We start from the raw sequence: 22621 nt of genomic DNA on the forward strand, positions 1-22621 counted from the left end.
ATCAGAAAAACTGTGAAAAATAGAAAAAAAAAAAAAAGTCCCATCATCCGCCCGGAGCGCAGACACCTCGTGGTCCCGGCCTGTGGCAGCGGGTGACATATTGTGGGTGACAGACAGTTACGTGTTACAGCGACCGCCGCACCGGGACGCAGCAGAACCATCATTAATAATAAACCCTGATAAAAGCCCCGAGCCTCGTACACCGCAAGGTCACCCCCCCCCCCGCACTGCCCTCCTCCCCGCACTGCCCCCCCCACCATTCACATATATACATCGCCAGTAACGCAGGACGACTCCTCGCTTCATCACTGCTACTGTGCACTTCAATTATTCACCATTTTCAAGATCTCAGTTTGTGGTCAGTGAATGGAAACATTCCAGTTGACATTCAGAGGCTGGTGACCAAATTCTTCTCACAGCTGAGGTTTGTACCAATGTATCAGCGTAGACAATCCTCTGTGAGGTGAACAGTCAGGTCTCTGGGCTGATACATTGTAACAAACTAACCGGAGGGGAGAGATTTGTTGAGTCTACACGGATACATTATAACGAACCTTCAGCTGTGCGAACAGGAGTCGTCGGGACGGGTTCACCAATAATATTTTAACGTTACAATTTATTTGGTCACGACCGAGATTAACGATCATAGATGGCGACACGTGACTCCGCCCCCGTCACCGCCACTGATCCGCACGTATTGTCACTTCTTCATTAGATAAATAACAATATGGCGGCTTCATCGTCTGCGGCAGATAAATGAGGTGAACGTCCGTCTGCTCGCCGCCCTTCCCCCGTCTACTCCATCTGTTGACTCCGCTGGAAGTGTCTTTTCCCCGGCAGCCATCTGCCCGACTAACGCTCGGCGTCCGTCCCAGGAGACGGCGCGGGTCACATGACGAGCGCAGATTCACGAGAGACTTACAGGGGTATAACAGGGAACAATGGCGCAGTGCGCGCTCCAGCGTCTCCGCACCTGTGCCGCCATATTGCGCCTCCACTATAATGATCAGAGATGTCGGGAGAAATGTCAACACGTTTTTCATGGATTTTGCGCCATTTTCATGTGAATATTCTTCGTCTCCCACAATTACCCTGACGACGAGCGCCGCACGCATGGGGAGTCTTTACCATTTACTCTGATCACCCCTCCCCCTTACAATGAAAAGATTCGCCATCGCTTTGTCCATTCGTGAAGAGTGACCCGCCGCCGCTGCGCTCATTTTCTAGCGAGGACTTGCAGAGCTGCGGGTGTGAAGGGGTTAACAGCGTGGGATATTTCCCCTCCTGGCGGCCGGTGGAGCGTGCGTTTCAGCGTCTCGGTGCAGGTTGTCGGCACAGCTCAGCCGGCTGCTACTTTTTGCCGGGAACCTCGCTGCCTAGAGGGGAAAATATGGTAGAAAAGCGGAGAGCGGGAGGAAGCGCCGCAGTCACAACCAACGGGGGAGGGGGAACCCACATTCTACACAGAGGACAAAGCCCCCCCCAAAACAGAGCTCCAGCCGTCATCATCAGGCGGTGCGTTACAGCGCCGCGCAGCAGAGTGTGGAGTCACGGGACAGCAGAGACTGCAGCTCTGGATGTGACTGGAGTGTAAGACAGGATGTTATATCAGACTAGTGACTGCAGCTCTGGATGTGACTGGAGTGTAAAACAGGATGTAAAAGCAGAATTGTGAACGCAGCTCTGGATGTGACTGGAGTGTAAAACGGGATGTTATATCAGATTAGTGACTGCAGCTCTGGATGTGACTGGAGTGTAAGACAGGATGTAAAAGCAGAATTGTGAACGCAGCTCTGGATGTGACGAGTGTAAAACAGGATGTTATATTGTAATAGTGACTGCAGCTCTGCATGTGACTGGAGTGTAAGACAGGATGTTATATTGTAATAGTGACTGCAGCTCTGGATGTGGCTGGTGGAATGTTACAGGGGGGGGGATACATCACAGAACTATACACGGTGGCGTCTATATTGCGATCAGTGACATACGAGGTGGCAGGTCATGTGACCCGTCAGGGCGGAGTCAGCATCGTACATTATACGGTATGTGATGACTGGCGCCGGGCGGTCACGTATAACACTCACTCGGCGAGCTCCTCCAGGCTCCGGTACACGTCGTCGTCATCCTCTGCTGTGTCCTCCGATGGGAACGACCTACGAGAAAAAGAAACAACAAAAGTTAAGACATCGGAGCGATCCGGGCAGGAGGAGGTTAAATCTGATCACGTGATCGCTCAGGCATTTGTTCTCTGTTATCAGCTGCTACGCGACAGATCAGGGGGGCGCAGCGATCAGGACTTACAGGGGTTAATTACGACGTGGAATGAACCGTCCTAAGATTAATATGAATTATTCCGTCACGGACGCGCCATTGTTTCATTCTCCTCTCGTATCTGCCCCGCTGGACGGCCGGTCGCGGCTCCTTCACGTCTCACGCCATTTTTCTGTTTCACCTTTACAGATATTCCCGTCACCTTGAACCGTAATCGCGTGTAATCCGACAACCCCCATCATCAATACAAGTAAATACAGAGCTCAGAAGAACGACGCCAGCACGTCCGACATGACAGGCTCCTCCCCCTCATGGAGGCTCCTCCCCTGTTGCTTCGGTTACTTGTAGTTTATTATCTTCTGTCCTCCTGTAATATAATCGTCTCCATGTAATGACCTCCTGCTCAGCCTGTGCTTATATAGCAGCAAATGTAAACAAGCAGCGCTGCAGTGTAAAGCATGGGGGATAAAGCAGCAGCCTGAGCCCCTGATGAGACAGAAGATGGAGTTCAGGCCACCTGAGATACTATTAGACAAGGCAGCTCAGCTGGGACTGGGTTCTGAATCTATGGATGTAAACATTAAACGTGTCCTTTCACTGACAGAAAGCAGAGGTCTTGAATTTGAAGAGGAATTGAAACACAATCCGTTATAGAGAGGAACTTTCATGCTGCAGCGAGAAGCTTCATGTAGAGGAGACGGTGCCAGTCATTATTGTCGTCTTCTCCCTCAGGTTAGTGGCGTGCGGGGGAGGGGGCGGCGGGCGCTCAGTGACCAAGTGCGCGCCAGCCGGAGACATCCACTAGAAATGGCAGGTTGAGCTGTCAGATGCTTCTCACTCGTCAGGAGGAAAGACCTCCCTGTTTGGACTTGTCACAACATAAAGCGTGCGGAGAACATGGACGCCGCGTGACGCAGGACGACCGCAGACAGGACGTACACGGCTCCAGACACCGGTTACTGCTGAGAAGACCCTGAACCCCCAGCAGAGGAGCCTCATGGATGTGACAAACAATCCTGGCTCACGAATAGAATGCCAGAGCAGTGAAGACTGACACAGGAACAGATGCAGCCAGACAAAGCATCTATGCTTCCTCCTGGTACACGAATAGAATGCCAGAGCAGTGAAGACTGACACGAACACGGGAAGTAGAGCAGGAGGAGATATAACTGTACATTGAGTGCCATTCAGGGTCTATGGAAAGTTGGGTAAGATCCATGATTGAGGTTCTTTATAATCTGCTCCAGAAACCTCATGGATGAGTATAGTGGATCCTTCCATAGGTGATGAGCTGGGGCGCGCCATGTCCAGTACGGGGGTGGGGGGGGGGGGAGCCCAGTATTTAGGTCACTCCACAGCCGCGTGATCAATGACAATCGCAGGTGTGACCAGCAGCGAGCCGCGGGGCGACAGACGTGTAAAAACACGGAGTCCGGGCGAGAGCGGGGTGTGAAAGACGGAGACGTCACCCGGCCAAGAGGACACAGGCCTCAGAGAGTATCCAGTCACCCAGCTTTCCCAGAGTCCTGAATGGTGAATCCCCGCGTCCGTCGCCTCCACATGCTCGAGAGAGTCCGGGGGGGGGGGGGCAGCGCTCATTTACATAAATCCGGCAGATAAGATAAACATAATTACCGCACTCCTTTATTCTGGGCGATGACGTGATACGAGATCTTGGAGAGCGTGGAAATGACCTGGAAGACAGAAGATAAAGTTACGGGCGGTGCGGACCCCAAACCCCGGGACCCCCCAACAATCCATCACTTCATTCACTCAATCACCCAGCGCATGAAGCTTCATCATGGTGGAACACAAAGATCCTACATCTCAGCACTTCCAAGATCTCTACTTGCTGTCAATGAATGGAAACATTAACCCTGCTTTCCCCAGCTTCTGAATGGCAACTCTTACACAGAGGTAGAGCAGAACTAAACTGTTGTTCTGGTGTCTGGGAAAGCTGGGTCAAAATTCCTGCTGAAGCTGCAATGGCGGCCATGTTGGCCGTCACTCAGCTTTCCCAGACAGAGATAGAAGTGAGCAGGAAATTGAGGGGTAGGGCCCTTTAATGACTCGTTCTCAATTCGCTGCAGTTACTGCGATGTATAAAGAAGAATTCACATTTCTCGCTCTCTGGAGGGCGACGCCGGGCTCACCCCACAACACCATGTATAACACTGCGCCAAATATATCCACACCCCACAACACCACGTATAACACTGCGCCAAATATATCCACACCCCCCAACACCACGTATAACACTGCGCCAAATATATCCACACCCCACAACACCATGTATAACACTGCGCCAAATATATCCACACCCTACACCACCACGTATAACACTGCGCCAAATATATCCACACCCCCCAACACCACGTATAACACTGCGCCAAATATATCCTCACCCCACAACACCATCTATAACACTGCGCCAAATATATCCTCACCCCACAACACCACGTATAACACTTCGCCAAATATATCCTCACCCCACAAACCCACGTATAACACTGCGCCAAATATATCCTCACCCCACAACACCACGTATAACACTGCGCCAAATATATCCTCACCCCACATCACCACGTATAACACTGCGCCAAATATATCCTCACCCCACATCACCACGTATAACACTGCGCCAAATATATCCTCACCCCACAACACCATGTATAACACTGCGCCAAATATATCCTCACCCCATAACACCACGTATAACACTGCGCCAAATATATCCTCACCCCACATCACCACGTATAACACTGCGCCAAATATATCCTCACCCCACATCACCACGTATAACACTGCGCCAAATATATCCTCACCCCACAACACCACGTATAACACTGCGCCAAATATATCCTCCCACAACACCACGTATAACACTGCGCCAAATATATCCTCACCCCACAACACCACGTATAACACTGCGCCAAATATATCCTCACCCCACAACACCACGTATAACACTGCGCCAAATATATCCTCACCCCACAACACCACGTATAACACTGCGCCAAATATATCCTCACCCCACAACACCACGTATAACACTGCGCCAAATATATCCTCACCCCACAACACCACGTATAACACTGCGCCAAATATATCCTCACCCCACAACACCACGTATAACACTGCGCCAAATATATCCTCACCCCACAAACCCACGTATAACACTGCGCCAAATATATCCTCACCCCACAACACCACGTATAACACTGCGCCAAATATATCCTCACCCCACATCACCACGTATAACACTGCGCCAAATATATCCTCACCCCACATCACCACGTATAACACTGCGCCAAATATATCCTCACCCCACAACACCATGTATAACACTGCGCCAAATATATCCTCACCCTACAACGCGTATAACACTGCGCCAAATATATCCTCACCCCACATCACCACGTATAACACTGCACCAAATATATCCTCACCCCACAACACCACGTATAACACTGCACCAAATATATCCTCACCCTACAACGCGTATAACACTGCGCCAAATATATCCTCACCCTACAACGCGTATAACACTGCGCCAAATATATCCTCACCTCACATCACCACGTATAACACTGCGCCAAATATATCCTCACCTCACACCACGTATAACACTGCGCCAAATATATCCTCACCCCACAACACCACGTATAACACTGCGCCAAATATATCCTCACCCCACATCACCACGTATAACACTGCGCCAAATATATCCTCACCCCACAACACCACGTATAACACTGCGCCAAATATATCCTCACCCCACAACACCACGTATAACACTGCGCCAAATATATCCTCACCCCACAACACCACGTATAACACTGCGCCAAATATATCCTCACCCCACAACACCACGTATAACACTGCACCAAATATATCCTCACCCCACAACACCACGTATAACACTGCGCCAAATATATCCTCACCCCACAAGACCACGTATAACACTGCACCAAGTATATACTCACCCCACAACACCACGTATAACACTGCGCCAAATATATCCTCACCCCACAACACCACGTATAACACTGCGCCAAATATATCCTCACCCCACAAGACCACGTATAACACTGCGCCAAATATATCCACACCCCACAACACCACGTATAACACTGCGCCAAATATATATCCACACCCCACAACACCACGTATAACACTGCACCAAGTATATACTCACCCCACAACACCGCGTATAACACGGCGCCAAATATATCCTCACCCCACAACACCACGTATAACACTGCACCAAGTATATACTCACCCCACAACACCGCGTATAACACTGCGCCAAATATATCCACACCCCACAACACCACGTATAACACTGCGCCAAATATATCCTCACCCCACAACACCACGTATAACACTGCGCCAAATATATATCCACACCCCACAACACCACGTATAACACTGCACCAAGTATATACTCACCCTACAATGCGTATAACACTGCGCCAAATATATCCTCACCCTACAACACCACGTATAACACTGCGCCAAATATATCCACACCCCACAACACCACGTATAACACTACGCCAAATATATCCACACCCCACAACACCACGTATAACAGTGCGCCAAATATATCCTCACCCCACAACACCACGTATAACAGTGCGCCAAATATATCCTCACCCCACAACACCACGTATAACACTGCGCCAAATATATCCACACCCCACAACACCACGTATAACAGTGCGCCAAATATATCCACACCTCACAACACCACGTATAACACTGCGCCAAATATATCCTCACCCTACAACACCACGTATAACACTGCGCCAAATATATCCACACCCCACAACACCACGTATAACACTACGCCAAATATATCCACACCCCACAACACCACGTATAACAGTGCGCCAAATATATCCTCACCCCACAACACCACGTATAACAGTGCGCCAAATATATCCTCACCCCACAACACCACGTATAACACTGCGCCAAATATATCCACACCCCACAACACCACGTATAACAGTGCGCCAAATATATCCACACCCCACAACACCACGTATAACATTGCACCAATAATATCAGCATATATATTCTATATCCCATTGGCGGGAACCCCTTATTAATCACCGAGTGCCTGGGCCTGATAAGCTCATTAAGGACAAGTTCTTGAATGTGAGAATATGGAGATTAATCTAATTTTCAGGCGCAGAAAGCGAGTAATGAGGTTCACACACTTTATTAACCCTTTCCTGTACACGAGTCCCCAGAGACAACCGACAATGACTGGCGAGAAGGATGGGGTTCTTCGGGGTTTAGCGAACTAAATATCACTTATAATTAAGAGGCCTCCGCACTTTTCCTCATACACTGAACCTTTCCCCTCCCACAGATATATTAACAGGTTCACCTGTTCAGAAAAATAGACAAGAGCTTCACTTGTAACATGTCAGTCACAGTAATAGACAATCCTGCAGAGCTGAAATCTCCCACCATACCCTGCTTGTTCAGTATCTGCACAGACTATTCTAGTCATTTGCATTTCCATCAGCAGAATAGTGAGTGCAGCTCCGGAGTATAATACAGGATGTAACTCAGGATCAGTACAGGATAAGTAATGTAATGTATGTACACAGTGACTCCACCAGCAGAATAGTGAGTGCAGCTGTGGAGTATAATACAGGGTATAACTCAGGATCAGTGCAGGATAAGTAATGTAATGTATGTACACAGTGACTCCACCAGCAGAATAGTGAGTGCAGCTGTGGAGTATAATATAGGATATAACTCGGGATCAGTACAGGATAAGTAATGTAATGTATGTACACAGTGACTTCACCAGCAGAATAGTGAGTGCAGCTCTGGAGTATAATACAGGATGTAACTCAGGATCAGTACAGGATAAGTAATGTAATGTATGTACACAGTGACTCCACCAGCAGAATAGTGAGTGCAGCTCTGGAGTATAATACAGGATGTAACTCAGGATCAGTACAGGATAAATAATATAATGTATGTACACAGTGACTCCACCAGCAGAATAGTGAGTGCAGCTCTGGAGTATAATACAGGATATAACTCAGGATCAGTACAGGATAAGTAATGTAATGTATGTACACAGTGACTACACCAGCAGAATAGTGAGTGCAGCTCTGGGGTATAATACAGGATATAACTCAGGATCAGTACAGGATAAGTAATGTAATGTATGTACACAGTGACTCCACCAGCAGAATAGGGAGTGCAGCTCTGGAGTATAATACAGGGTGTAACTCAGGATCAGTACAGGATAAGTAATGTAATGTATGTACACAGGGACTCCACCAGCAGAATAGTGGGTGCAGCTCTGGAGTATAATACAGGATGTAACTCCGGATCAGTACAGGATAAGTAATGTAATGTATGTACACAGTGACTCCACCAGCAGAATAGTGAGTGCAGCTCTGGAGTATAATACAGGATGTAACTCAGGATCAGTACAGGATAAGTAATGTAATGTATGTACACAGTGACTCCACCAGCAGAATAGTGAGTGCAGCTCTGGAGTATAATACAGGATGTAACTCAGGATCAGTACAGGATAAATAATATAATGTATGTACACAGTGACTCCACCAGCAGAATAGTGAGTGCAGCTCTGGAGTATAATACAGGATATAACTCAGGATCAGTACAGGATAAGTAATGTATGTACACAGTGACTACACCAGCAGAATAGTGAGTGCAGCTCTGGGGTATAATACAGGATATAACTCAGGATCAGTACAGGATAAGTAATGTAATGTATGTACACAGTGACTCCACCAGCAGAATAGTGAGTGCAGCTCTGGAGTATAATACAGGATGTAACTCAGGATCAGTACAGGATAAGTAATGTAATGTATGTACACAGTGACTCCACCAGCAGAATAGTGAGTACAGCTCTGGAGTATAATACAGGATATAACTCAGGATCAGTACAGGATAAGTAATGTAACGTATGTACACAGTGACTCCACCAGCAGAATAGTGAGTGCAGCTCTGGAGTATAATACAGGATATAACTCAGGATCAGTACAGGATAAGTAATGTAATGTATGTACACAGTGACTCCACCAGCAGAATAGTGAGTGCAGCTCTGGAGTATAATACAGGATGTAACTCAGGATCAGTACAGGATAAATAATGTAATGTATGTACACAGTGACTCCACCAGCAGAATAGTGAGTGCAGCTCTGGAGTATAATACAGGATATAACTCAGGATCAGTACAGGATAAGTAATGTATGTACACAGTGACTCCACCAGCAGAATAGTGAGTGCAGCTCTGGGGTATAATACAGGATATAACTCAGGATCAGTACAGGATAAGTAATGTAATGTATGTACACAGTGACTCCACTAGCAGAATAGTGAGTGCAGCTCTGGAGTATAATACAGGATGTAACTCAGGATCAGTACAGGATAAGTAATGTAATGTATGTACACAGTGACTCCACCAGCAGAATAGTGAGTGCAGCTCTGGAGTATAATACAGGATATAACTCAGGATCAGTACAGGATAAGTAATGTAATGTATGTACACAGTGACTCCACCAGCAGAATAGTGAGTGTAGCTCTGTAGTATAATACAGGATGTAACTCAGGATCAGTACAGGATAAATAATGTAATGTATGTACACAGTGACTCCACCAGCAGAAGAGTGAGTGCAGCTCTGGAGTATAATACACGATGTAACTCAGGATCAGTACAGGATAAGTAATGTAATGTATGTACACAGTGACTCCACCAGCAGAATAGTGAGTGCAGCTCTGGAGTATAATACAGGATATAACTCAGGATCAGTACAGGATAAGTAATGTAATGTATTGTGATCATACAGATAAGCGGCTCCAGCACTTCTACATCACTCTCCGGCTTCAGGCCATTACACGCAGCAGGACACTTCTTGATTTCCAAGACTGAACGTTAGTTGCCCCCTCATTATAATAATGAGCACCCCCCTCCCCCCCTCATCTGATGAAGTCATCACTCAGGATCTCCGTCTCCCCATAATGACCAATCATTTATAGTAGACGAGACATCAGAGGCAGCGCGGTGTCTGGATGTCTCAGGAGGGACACGTGGGGGGCAGTTGACCCCAGTTCTGGAGTGGACATACATTATACATGAGGCCAGCACGCTGGGACATTATAGGACTGGGGGAGGGGGGATCGGTATCAATATGATCTGTACCTATAGACATTAGCCAGCCACGCGGTAGTGCCGGATCCGTCGGACATTGTATACAAGGCCGCGTTCATATCGCAGATTCCACATTAGATACCAGACACAATAGTGAAGAACGCTGCGCTGTCGCTTCCGGTAAATCCACGGACGCCCCGACGGAGACCAGATACAGTCAGTGAGGTCCATGGGGGGCGCCGATCGTCTCCGTTGTTCAACAGACCCTGCGCTTCCGTTATTTTAGTGAAATGCCGGACGCAGATGTGAACAGGGCCTATAAAGGGGTCCGTCAGATATCTCTCCTGTCAAGTCTGACGGATCCTGCGGCAGAAGCTCCAGCAGATGTGAACACAGCCTTACAAGAACGCAAGTGCAGCAATAAGGAGGAGAGAAGAGCAGCTGTGGGGGTGATCGGGTCACATGAGAGGTCACAGGTCAAGCTGGATACCTTTATAGCTGGGGAAACGGGGTGGTCAGACAAGGTCGGGGTTCACAGGAGATTGTAAGGTGGAGCGGGGAGTCCCTGAAGAGGAGCCCACCAGGAACAGTGGGGTCTACACAGGAAGAACACAAGACCATGGACCCAATAAAGCTATAATGGCAGGTCCGGCGGTGGACACAGGGGGGGTCACCCAGCTTTCTAAGCCTCCTGAATGGCGAGCCGGGCACTTTTCTATGTAGTGAGCTGTCACACCATTAGGCCAATTTTACATTCAGGGGCCTGGGAAAGCTGGGAGGTTATCTGTGGGAGCCAGCAATGAATCCCAACTTAGAATGAACTGGCACTGCCAGGGTTAAGAGCGGGCGGTGCCGGGGTGAGAGGGCGGCTGCCAGCGAGGACGCTGCCAATATGATACGGATTCTTGGCAGCGGCGACGGTCAAAATAACACAATAACCTCATAGATGGAAAACGGCGGGAAGGCCGGACAGCGGAGCAGCGCCCCCCGGGGGCCACACTCTGTATTCTACAGCTGGAGGGGCCACGAAGGTGCCAAGACGCAGCCAATATAATGCCGGCAGTAGTAAAGGGACATGTGACTGACGGCTCGTCCTGTCCAGTCCTGCACGGGGGCGCTAACACTACTGCAAATATCCGGACACTCCAATAATCCGGCACCTCTGGATAGTGTCGCTGCACCCTGCTGGACAACGGGAGTCACTACCTGCGATATCCACACTAGTATATATATATACACAGACAACGCGGTCACCCGCCGAATCTGAAGCAGAGCGGAGCCGATACCATCCACACAGCGAGAGCTCCGCATGTCGCTCCAGCACTTCTGTTGGCCCTCGATGAGGTGTTCAGCAGCACAGAGTGTTTCAGGAGCCCCGTCACGTGTAGCAGGGCGGTCTCGGAGGTCTCATCAGGAATCTTCTCTCTCCGGTCGCTATAAATAGGATTATTCCGCCGCCCTCGTCCGGCCATCGCATCCTGACATTAATTCCCGCATCTTTCCGGCTCCGCGTGCGGCGGCGCGACGAGTGACGCTTCCCGGCTGCTCATGAGGATCGAGTTCACTTTAGAAATCATCTCTGAGAACGACAAAGCGAATGTGGGATTTACGAAAATAAAAACCGCCGGCTCCGCATTCACCTCACATAATAATCATCGGCGGCAAAAGCCATTACCGGAAATAGACGGCAGCGCGTCCGGCCAGGAAATCACCTCAGCGCGGAGACGACTATGAGGACAGCAATAATGGCGGCCAACGCCATAAACCCAGAGTGACAACCCAAGTAGCAGCTGTAATGGCGGCCGTGCTGACCGTCACCCAGCTTTCCTGGAATCAGATAGAACTAAAACAGTAAATAGAACCGGACAACGAACGACGGCGGCGAGGTCACAGGGCGCGTCCTACCAACGTCCTGCGCCAATCTTACTCTGAGTGAGACAATGCCCTGCCTGTGCCAAGAAGGGAATCACATGACTACGCGTCCCGCATCCCCAGGCTTAAAGGGGAGCTCCATCCGCAACAGACGACCTCCACGCCATGAAGTTGTCTCCCAGATGAGGAGGCGGAGCAATGGACGCCGGAAGAGAGAAAAAGGCGGGAGGCGGCCCGGTGACTACTTACAGAGAAGGGAGTGTCATGTGACCCCCTCCGCCCTGCTGATTGGCTAGAAAGAGCCTTAAAGGGCCATTAACCTACAGTAGAAAGCTTACTATAAGGGTGACCGATATCAATCCTACATACAAGATGGGTGATAACAGAGAGCAATATACCGTATTCACCAACACAACATATAGAGGGACGTGACCGCTGCGCTGTGACCGCTTCCCTCTAATCCAGGATTATTTTATTGATCTGAATCATTCATTTCTTCCCTCTGACCGGATCATCCACATCTAGTGATATTGAGCTTATACTCCTGTGATGTTTCCTCCCCTATGCTTTATACTGCAGCTCTGCCCCATTAGCACGCACCTAAGATCAGAGAATCCAGTTTAGCTGCATTGTCTATTGAAGTCTGAAACCTTCCACCTCCTGTCTCCGCTCAGGCAGCTTCTCCGGCCCTCCACCATGCTTTACACTGCAGCTTTGCTTGCTCACATTGGCCGCTGTGTAGAAGTTTAGCAGAAGGTAAGAACAATGCTGCTCCCCCAATCAATATGTGATGTATAGAACCCGTCAGCTACACGGCGCCTCATTACTGCAGGGCGGTAACGAGGTGAATGATCAGCGGCGCCCCCTGTAATTTCCTCTTTTTAGGCGGATGCGAAAATTACAAAGTAACAAATTACAGAAATTCTCAGGAAATAAAATCCATTCACTTCACGGCGGCGCAAACAAAAGTGGTAATTATAGCGATGGCAGGAGGACGGTCGTGGAGCGCGGGGGATGGAACGCTCGTCACATATAATAACCGGAGGGGGAGACGGCGACATTCAAAAACCTCTAATAGCCGCTAATAATTGCTCCCGGTATCCGCTCGTCTGAGGGTGACGGACGCGCTGCCGTCAGGAGTCACAGAAAGCAGAGTTACGTAGTCACCATGACCGGTGATTTTTGGGGGGACATTGGATTGTGAGCTCCTGGGGTGATTCCGCTGCTTCCCGCCGGTCCTCGGTAGGGCAGCCATATTGGCGCTCAGCATTTCCTGGAGTATGCGCAGCGATCTATGATGACACACTGTAACGAGCATCACACTGTGCAGAAATATACCCCTCCCCCTCCATGTCAGTCAGTTAATGGTCCGTCATTGTCTGCCCGATGCCACACAGACCTGCGGACCCCGATCATGACACAGGACCCCAGGAGACAGCCTGTGTGCGGGAGGATTACATCATATAATGTAGCGTTCTGGCTGATGGAGCGTCAGCTCCTGGGCCCAGTGTTATACAGTGCACACTACAGGTATCATACCCTGATGGGGGAGGGGGTGCGCAGTACGAGGCTGAATACTGGAGGACACGGGACGTCACAGCCGCCATTACTGCGATTACTCCAAATCCACCGCTCATCCCACAGCCGCTGATCTCCGAGCCGGGACACAAAATATCAACTATTCTATTACACGTCTGAGGGGGAGGAGAATGTGAGGGGGACCCCGAGGAGAGGGGGAGAAGAATGTGAGGGGGACCCCGAGGAGAGGGGGAGGAGGATGTGAGGGGGACCCCGAGGAGAGGGGGAGAAGAATGTGAGGGGGACACCGAGGAGAGGGGGAGGAGGATGTGAGGGGGACCCCGAGGAGAGGGGGAGGAGGATGTGAGGGGGACCCCGAGGAGAGGGGGAGGAGGATGTGAGGGGGACCCCGAGGAGAGAGGGAGGAGGATGTGAGGGGGACCCCGAGGAGAGGGGGAGAAGAATGTGAGGGGACCCCGAGGAGAGGGGGAGGAGGATGTGAGGGGGACCCCGAGGAGAGGGGGAGAAGAATGTGAGGGGGACCCCGAGGAGAGGGGGAGGAGGATGTGAGGGGGAGGAGGATGTGAGGGGGACCCCGAGGAGAGGGGGAGGAGGATGTGAGGGGGACCCCGAGGAGAGGGGGAGGAGGATGTGAGGGGGACCCCGAGGAGAGGGGGAGGAGGATGTGAGGGGGACCCTAAGGAGAGGGGGAGGAGGATGTGAGGGGGACCCCGAGGAGAGGGGGAGAAGAATGTGAGGGGGACCCCGAGGAGAGGGGGAGGAGGATGTGAGGGGGACCCCGAGGAGAGAGGGAGGAGGATGTGAGGGGGACCCCGAGGAGAGGGGGAGGAGGATGTGAGGGGGACCCCGAGGAGAGGGGGAGGAGGATGTGAGGGGGACCCCGAGGAGAGGGGGAGGAGGATGTGAGGGGGACCCCGAGGAGAGGGGGAGGAGGATGTGAGGGGGACCCCGAGGAGAGGGGGAGGAGAATGTGAGGAGACGACTGAGGGGGGGGGGATGTGAGGGGGACCCCGAAGAGATGACTGAGCGTGGCCCGAGAAGATGATTGACGGGGTAGGGGAATGTGAGGGGGACCCCGAGATGACTGAGGAGAATGTGAGGGGGACCCGGGGAGGAGAATGTGAGGGGGACCCCGGGAGGAGAATGTGAGGGGGACCCCGGGAGGAGAATGTGAGGGGGACCCCGAGATGACTGAGGGGGGAGGAGAATGTGAGGGAGACCCCGAGATAACTGATGAGGGAGGAGAATGTGAGGGGGACCCCGAGATGATTGAGGAGGGAGGAGAAAGTGAGGGGGACCCCGAGATGATTGAGGAGGGAGGAGAAAGTGAGGGGGACCCCGAGGAGATGACTGCATTATATACATCAACACAGGGAAGAAGCAGGCGGAGAGTCCGTATATTACATGTATCAGACTATTACAGAACTCATCACTCAGCTTTCCACTAATCCGGAAGGGCAGAATGTTATGTAGTCAGAGCGTCCAGTCTCCCACTGCTCTGCCCAAGTGTCAGTCCTGGCATTCTATTCATGAATCAGGAGGCTCAGGCTGCAGAGTGCACGGGATTGTGGGATACAAGTGACATCACACGGGGGGGGGGTTTATATACTGTGCAGGCACGTGGGGGGGTTTATATAATGGGAATGTATGCGGGGGGACGCAAGTTGTACGGTCCCTCATAACCCGCGAGGACGTTCTTATATTGGGCTGTGAGGTGTTTTCGGGCCGGATCTCCTGGTGGCGTTCGCGGGTCGTCTTTCTTCTTTGCCAGAGATGAATGATCGAGCCAACACGAAACGTCCAGCAGGGCGCCGAACAAAGGGAATAGAGCGAACGCACGGGACAGCAGCGGCGGCGGCCAAGAATAACGCTGATCCCTGAGCGGGGACAGGAAGAGGAAATCCAGGAATAACTCCCATCTACAGGATCGCTGGACGGGACACCCCGGGGGGAGGTTTACAGAGCACGGCGAACCCCCCATAACTAAGACCGCGGGGGGATACAGGGGCGGGCACGTGCTGCCAAGTCAGGGACTAAACACGTCCCTTCTGGGAAACTGTCAGCAAGCAGCAGGAGAAGGGGGAATACAACATGTGATGTGCTGCCCCTAAAGGGTTAACATCGGATATTTCTGGGAAACCATGGACGATGCAGCGACGTGGACGCCGGGTGACAGGTGGGGGCGCCACTGACAGCGGTGGTGAGAGGTGGTACTGCAGGAGGAGTCCGGGAAGATTCTAGACACAGGAAGCATCTGAACTACAACTCCCAGCAGGTCACCCACTTATCTGTCCCCAGGATGGAGGATCCAGTCCGCGTCACTATCAGCGAGTAAAAGTATCCACCCCCGTCCAAAACATGTCCCATGACCCCCCCTGTGCAGAAGTATGTGCCCCCCCTTCACTGGCGGCATCTTCATCTCGCTTTATCACGGCGCCGCACGCGGCAGAACTGAACCCAGACAAGAAAAGAAAGCAACATGAGCCCCCCCTCACTGGAGGACGTATACCGGCGAGTGCGAGCGATCCTGGACCGGCCCTGAAGAGCGCGCAGCGACCGCCACCGGTTATTACAGATGGTGGAACGTCGCATTTATTACGTCTGCGGTCGCATCTCGTGATATGAACACGTACGGCGTATCACCGAACACCCACCTACTTGAACAGTCCTCATTCGTCCTCCGTCGGGGTGGGATTCGGTGGAACACTTTAGCGTAGCAGTTTACGCCGTCCTATACAGTGGACCGTCGCAAAAAAACGGAAAACATGCGGTAAACTTCTTATTAACATTCTGGCCAATGAGCGGTGATACAGCGGAGATATATGTGGGGGAACACAGACAATGTGAACAGTGGCCCAAAGACCTCCACTTCTCACAGTGACACCTGGAGGCCATAACTGGTACTACACTCCAGCGTCCGCAGGGTTCAGCGCTGATCATAACTTTCCCCCCCGGTTCTCCGTAGAAGCGACAGCGGATATAGAGCTCGGCCGCCTCCTCAGGACGACAAATTAGAGGCGGAGCCGGAGACACATTATAAACGGCGCCTTCGTTCAGATCACCGACATCGACCCATCCCCCAATAATAACTTTATATTCGGTAACTCCAGAGAGGGGTGCGGAGACGAGGGGCGCGCTACGGACGCATCTCTCCTGTCCCTCCGGTCCCTGGGACTCGGCCTTCTCCCTCCTGTGACCTGTGCGACGCTCTGCGAGCGGGAACGCTGACATTTAGCAGCCGCGGTATCCGCTCCCCGCAGGGTGACAGCGATCCTGCCCGCCGCTCCCCGCACTTCAGCTTCTGTATCGTTCACTCGCCGCGCTCGGCTCGCTCTGAAGGGAACGGTCGGAATTAATAATATCTGAAAGTGACAGGACGGATCTCGCACCGACAATGTGACGTCTGCAGGAGAACGACCGCAAAAAGATGGGGGAGGGGCGTCTGCGGCAGGTGCGGACACTGAAAACGCCATAAACAAATTAAAGGGACCGCGACGGCTGAAAGCGTGGGGGGGAGGGGGGGGGTCACCACAACTAGAGGCGCATTCTGACCCGTAGATATCTGCTCCTGAGAAAGCTGGGTGACAACAAATGTCATCACCACCGCACCTCCTAATGGGGGTCGTCACTCAGCTTTCTCAGGCTCCTGAATGGGACATCCCGAAGCCATGCACATGAGGACGATCTGCCACACAGGAGTCTGGGAAAGCTGGGTGTCAATCAATACGGCTGCCATTACAGCTCCCCTGGAGTAGATTCATTATTGTGGCCATATATTGGGGGGCAAGAAGGATAAATCCCACCTGACGGACGAGGAGCGCCCCCCCCCCCACGGTGGAGCGACTTGTCTTTCCATCAATCGGGACATTTGTAAATTCGGAGACATTGGCGCCAGCAAGAACTATAAATAGGACGGCTTTCCGATGTGGTTTGCTTTATGGCAGTTTTACTGCACAGCATCGCCGGGGTACAAAGAATAAGGATTCAGCGACCTCGCGGCGGAGTCACCGGACCACGAAAAACCTGGTTACGCAATTTGTATAATCCTCGTGTGGCGGTTTCTCTGGAGACCCAGTAAGTGATAACGAGCGGCGAGACGGGAACCTCGGTAATTACCTCTGCGCCAGCGTGCTCGCCGGTAACGAGGCGGCGGGGACCGCGAACTCATAGCCGGGGGCATCGCATTATCTACCGTCCTGCAGACCGCGGCAAAACCATCCGACGACACCAACGCCGCGCCGTGAAACCGGAGAAAAACGGGAATAAAGCGAAAACCCCTCATCCTGGGACATAAAAGGACATTGCGATGAGCGGCCGCATATTCCACGGCGCGGCACCGGTCACCGTCTATACGCCGTCCATACGTTTTCCTGCTATTATGGGATGAACGCAGCGTTACACGGAGGAGAGAACCGGGCGACCAGTGAGGAGGAGGTAGACGATCCACGGCCGCGCACCGACCGCCCAGCTCGCCCGTCACCGGAGGGCACAGCAGATCTTCTCTCCACCCAAACACTAAGAGGGAATCCTGGGAACGCGCCACGGACCCTCGCTGCGGGGCTCATCCACACCGGGGGGTGCACAGAACTTGTCAACTGGGGTGAAGCCGCTTTTTAACCCCTTCTTGCCCGGGCGGCAGAACTTCAGGTAGAATTTAGTGTCCGACGCTCGACGACTGTTCCCATCTTATAAGATCATGGAAAGTGAAGGGTCAGCGGCTCCTCAGCAGCACAAGATCAGCGGAGACCGTTACTAAGGAGCAACCGACGAGACGTCCACCCCAACCCTGGACGTGGGGGCCACAGCTGCCGGGGGGGGGGGGGTCTCCTTTATGGGCAGGATAAGTACACGGCCCCCCACACAGATCAGCTTCACTACAATGCAGCACTACACGTCACATCCCACGGCTACAGCGCAGCGAGGCGCCGCTACACGTGGGGACGACTACCACCGGTCACGGTCATAAAGCGGTGGATTCTACTCCCATCATCCTGGACTTCCTGCTGTCACTCGCTCCATTGATGGGGGGGGGGGGATATTGACTGACTATAAACAGGCAGTGACGGAGTTAAGAGTCGGTCGTGACCTATAATAAGCTGCAGCCGCCAGTGTTTGTCTATTATAGCGACGCCGGTCACTGCCCCCCACATCCCAGCCGGCACCCCCTTTATGCTGGAGCCGGACACGTGTTCTGTATCCGCGCGGCCTCATCACATTATACACGCGGCTCATTGTGGCGGCAGCTGCGGCCCCTTCATCCTCATGTAATGAGCTCTCGAGGGGACAATGACGAGTGTGGGAAGCGCCGATCATTGATCAGTGTTTACAGAAGGGACGAGGAGCGCGGCGAGCACCACGACACGGGTCACAGCCCGCCCGCTCCCCACCGCGCCGCCGTATAAAGAGCAGGTGCAGCTACACACACGGGGGCGCCGCGGCTGCAGGACTCGTTACCTTACAGTCAGTTATTAACCAATGTAACCAATCCAATCGTCTCACAACAACCAACAGTCCAGATCGCACGATCAATGAAAGGGTCCGGAAGCCGAGACCGGCGCAGATTATGGGGGCGCAGGCGGAATCGGGCCGGCCAGGAAGAGATTATATATCCAGGGACACGCGGTGGTCCTGAGACAACAGGTGTCGTCACATTGTATCCCATGACGGTCCAGGTGTCGTCACATTGTATCCCATGACGGTCCAGGTGTCGTCACATTGTATCCCATGACGGTCCAGGTGTCGTCACATTGTATCCCATGACGGTCCAGGTGTCGTCACATTGTATCACATGACGGTCCAGGTGTCGTCACATTGTATCCCATGACGGTCCAGGTGTCGTCACATTGTATCCCATGACGGTCCAGGTGTCGTCACATTGTATCTCATGACGGTCCAGGTGTCGTCACATTGTATCCCATGACGGTCCAGGTGTCGTCACATTGTATCCCATGACGGTCCAGGTGTCGTCACATTGTATCCCATGACGGTCCAGGTGTCGTCACATTGTATCCCATGACGGTCCAGGTGTCGTCACATTGTATCACATGACGGTCCAGGTGTCGTCACATTGTATCCCATGACGGTCCAGGTGTCGTCACATTGTATCCCATGACGGTCCAGGTGTCGTCACATTGTATCACATGACGGTCCAGGTGTCGTCACATTGTATCTCATGACGGTCCAGGTGTCGTCACATTGTATCTCATGACGGTCCAGGTGTCGTCTGTTTTATATTAGAGGTACAAACAACGGCTTAAGACGCAGCCGTGTCGCCCGACTCCTCGCTGTAAATCGCGTATCGCCGGGGGGCACAACCTGTCATCCTGCGTCTCATCATCCGCTCCAGAGACAGGATCAGCTGTAACATCTGTCTCTTTTTATTACATTCTGGGAGTCTCGGAGCCCAGAGAGCCGACATGATCTGCGGAGTGAGAGGTGAATTGCGCAGTTGAATATGGGGGGGGGGGGTCTGCCTGCGGGTGACGCACACCTCCTCACAAGTGATAGTCACTCAGCATCAGATACACAGGACCCGCGGCTGCGTGAACTCTCATATCCAGAGGACACCTGAACATCTAAGTCACCCCTGACAGAACGTCCTCACCTGCTCACACCGAGCGAGAGGGGACAGGAACACGCCGCACATGATGTCACCGCGCAAGAATGGAACCAAGAAATGCAAGAATGAATCCAAGGGTTAACACCATATACAAAATCTCTCTATACTGCGCCTGTCACTCAGATCTCTCTATACTGCGCGCCCGTCAGTCACATCTCTCTATGCTGCGCGCCCGTCAGTCACATCTCTCTATGCTGCGCGCCCGTCAGTCACATCTCTCTATGCTGCGCGCCCGTCAGTCACATCTCTCTATGCTGCGCGCCCGTCAGTCACATCTCTCTATGCTGCGCGCCCGTCAGTCACATCTCTCTATGCTGCGCGCCCGTCAGTCACATCTCTCTATGCTGCGCGCCCGTCAGTCACATCTCTCTATGCTGCGCGCCCGTCAGTCACATCTCTCTATGCTGCGCGCCCGTCAGTCACATCTCTCTATGCTGCGCGCCCGTCAGTCACATCTCTCTATGCTGCGCGCCCGTCAGTCACATCTCTCTATGCTGCGCGCCCGTCAGTCACATCTCTCTATGCTGCGCGCCCGTCAGTCACATCTCTCTATGCTGCGCGCCCGTCAGTCACATCTCTCTATGCTGCGCGCCCGTCAGTCACATCTCTCTATGCTGCGCGCCCGTCAGTCACATCTCTCTATGCTGCGCGCCCGTCAGTCACATCTCTCTATGCTGCGCGCCCGTCAGTCACATCTCTCTATGCTGCGCGCCCGTCAGTCACATCTCTCTATGCTGCGCGCCCGTCAGTCACATCTCTCTATGCTGCGCGCCCGTCAGTCACATCTCTCTATGCTGCGCGCCCGTCAGTCACATCTCTCTATGCTGCGCGCCCGTCAGTCACATCTCTCTATGCTGCGCGCCCGTCAGTCACATCTCTCTATGCTGCGCGCCCGTCAGTCAGAACTCTCTATGCTGCGCGCCCGTCAGTCAGAACTCTCTATGCTGCGCGCCCGTCAGTCAGAACTCTCTATGCTGCGCGCCCGTCAGTCACATCTCTCTATGCTGCGCGCCCGTCAGTCACATCTCTCTATGCTGCGCGCCCGTCAGTCACATCTCTCTATGCTGCGCGCCCGTCAGTCACATCTCTCTATGCTGCGCTCCCGTCAGTCACATCTCTCTATGCTGCGCGCCCGTCAGTCACATCTCTCTATGCTGCGCGCCCGTCAGTCACATCTCTCTATGCTGCGCGCCCGTCAGTCACATCTCTCTATGCTGCGCGCCCGTCAGTCACATCTCTCTATGCTGCGCGCCCGTCAGTCACATCTCTCTATGCTGCGCGCCCGTCAGTCACATCTCTCTATGCTGCGCGCCCGTCAGTCACATCTCTCTATGCTGCGCGCCCGTCAGTCAGAACTCTCTATGCTGCGCGCCCGTCAGTCACATCTCTCTATGCTGCGCGCCCGTCAGTCACATCTCTCTATGCTGCGCGCCCGTCAGTCACATCTCTCTATGCTGCGCGCCCGTCAGTCACATCTCTCTATGCTGCGCGCCCGTCAGTCACATCTCTCTATGCTGCGCGCCCGTCAGTCACATCTCTCTATGCTGCGCGCCCGTCAGTCACATCTCTCTATGCTGCGCGCCCGTCAGTCACATCTCTCTATGCTGCGCGCCCGTCAGTCACATCTCTCTATGCTGCGCGCCCGTCAGTCACATCTCTCTATGCTGCGCGCCCGTCAGTCACATCTCTCTATGCTGCGCGCCCGTCAGTCACATCTCTCTATGCTGCGCGCCCGTCAGTCACATCTCTCTATGCTGCGCGCCCGTCAGTCACATCTCTCTATGCTGCGCGCCCGTCAGTCACATCTCTCTATGCTGCGCGCCCGTCAGTCACATCTCTCTATGCTGCGCGCCCGTCAGTCACATCTCTCTATGCTGCGCGCCCGTCAGTCACATCTCTCTATGCTGCGCGCCCGTCAGTCACATCTCTCTATGCTGCGTGCCCGTCAGTCACATCTCTCTATGCTGCGCGCCCGTCAGTCACATCTCTCTATGCTGCGCGCCCGTCAGTCACATCTCTCTATGCTGCGCGCCCGTCAGTCACATCTCTCTATACTGCGCTGGTTTTTGTTGGCAACCTCTACAGAGGAGCAGATATGTAGAGAGACGGGCAGTCTTGCCCCGGGCCGGCTATTATGTGAGGGGCACTGTGGCCCGGGCCTTCTG

The 22621-nt window shown here is 52.6% G+C and overlaps 1 protein-coding gene across 8 annotated transcripts in view; it reads right to left on the bottom strand.

The window, feature by feature from the left end:
* VAV2 (vav guanine nucleotide exchange factor 2) overlaps positions 1-22621 on the bottom strand; it is a 72402-nt gene that overhangs the window by 20572 nt on the left and 29209 nt on the right. For all 8 annotated transcript variants that reach the window (XM_075834599.1, XM_075834596.1, XM_075834594.1 and 5 more), the window contains exons 3-4: positions 3907-3965; positions 2085-2153 (exon numbers count right to left, since the gene is read on the bottom strand). In XM_075834599.1, coding sequence (XP_075690714.1) covers positions 2085-2153; positions 3907-3965 — 128 coding nt within the window. The remainder of the gene's footprint in view (positions 1-2084; positions 2154-3906; positions 3966-22621) is intronic.

The sequence above is a fragment of the Rhinoderma darwinii genome, chromosome 8 (genome assembly GCF_050947455.1).
Source record: "Rhinoderma darwinii isolate aRhiDar2 chromosome 8, aRhiDar2.hap1, whole genome shotgun sequence".
Lineage (NCBI taxonomy): Eukaryota > Metazoa > Chordata > Amphibia > Anura > Rhinodermatidae > Rhinoderma > Rhinoderma darwinii.